Here is a 1138-nt window from a genome sequence, read left to right as displayed (position 1 = left end):
CATAGTCCCACTGTATGTAGGAACGTAGCCACCCTCTCTTTCTCGATCCCGAGATAAACAATGAACTATGGACTATATAGTGTGCATCAAGCAGTGCACATGACTGCAACCAACATGCACTGCTCATTCCAAAGAAACAGAAATAAGGAGAAAAAGGAGAGGCTCAACAGCTCATGGAGGACAATACGAGAAAGCAGAAAACAGAGACAGTTTCATGAAAAATAGATAACAGGGAGATTAAGCAGTGGATGTGCGTGGATTATTTTTGGAGAATAAAGATATTGTTTAGTATCATTTTAATTATGGTTACTGTATATAGTGTAATGTAAATATTGATATGTGAGCCATTTGTTCCTTTTGGAGGTTGAATTGTGCTCCACTGAAATGTTAGGTGTACAGTAAACTTGACCCCCCCTAACTTTTATGTTACTTAAATGCTTAAAAAATCTGTTTGTATGTGTGCGTATGTGTATACAAGAAGCTGCATACAAGAAGAAATATAAAACATGCTCACAGATAATTCTTTAACTTACCTTTGGTGGATATTGCTAAATGAAGAACGACAATCTGTAATGGCACGCAGCCCAGTATAGAGAGACCCAGCTTTGCCATAGAGCTCCGTTATCATTGCCCTATCTCTTAAGCTGCAAATAATTCAAACTAAGTTTATCAGGTTTTGAACTTCCTCATTACTTTCCACGCCTGGAGGAGGAGATGGCCTTATCTCCCACACAAGGAAACTACAGGGGATATTCTGCAGACACTCCACAGAAACCTGTTGCGAGACTGAATGCTGAAACGAATAATGAAACATGGTTTACTGTACTGTACATAGAAGGAGCAACTTCTTTCTTTTCTCTTTTCTTTTCTATTTTTTTTTATTTTGTTTTCTTCTATCATTGATCTAAAGCTGGTATGAACATTTATTGCAATTTATTACACAGTTTCATCATAAACTGTTTGCTGATTTGCTGTTTTTTTGCATACCATGATTGGAGCCAGGGTCATGCATTGGTGCTGTTAATAGATATCGAAACCAATCTTTATGGACCTTGCTTTGTGCACTGGTCCAAATCATTTAGTGGAGTGGGGATTATAGTGTGGGGTTGTTTTTCAGGGGTTGGGCTTGGTCCCATAG

General features: G+C 38.2%; 1 protein-coding gene across 1 annotated transcript in view; it reads right to left on the bottom strand.

The window, feature by feature from the left end:
* The window catches only part of IL10RA (interleukin 10 receptor subunit alpha), a 20157-nt gene extending 19501 nt beyond the window's left edge, over positions 1–656 (bottom strand). Inside the window, exon 1 of the mRNA XM_082273201.1 lies at positions 534–656. Within this exon, the coding sequence (XP_082129327.1) occupies positions 534–612 (79 nt within the window). The 5' untranslated portion in view covers positions 613–656. The remainder of the gene's footprint in view (positions 1–533) is intronic.
* Between the last annotated feature and the right edge of the window lie 482 nt (positions 657–1138).

Source organism: Pelophylax lessonae (genome assembly GCF_965119305.1).
Source record: "Pelophylax lessonae genome assembly, chromosome: 12".
Lineage (NCBI taxonomy): Eukaryota > Metazoa > Chordata > Amphibia > Anura > Ranidae > Pelophylax > Pelophylax lessonae.
Note: the sequence above shows the minus strand (reverse complement) of the source record. Positions and strands in the feature narration are given on the sequence as shown.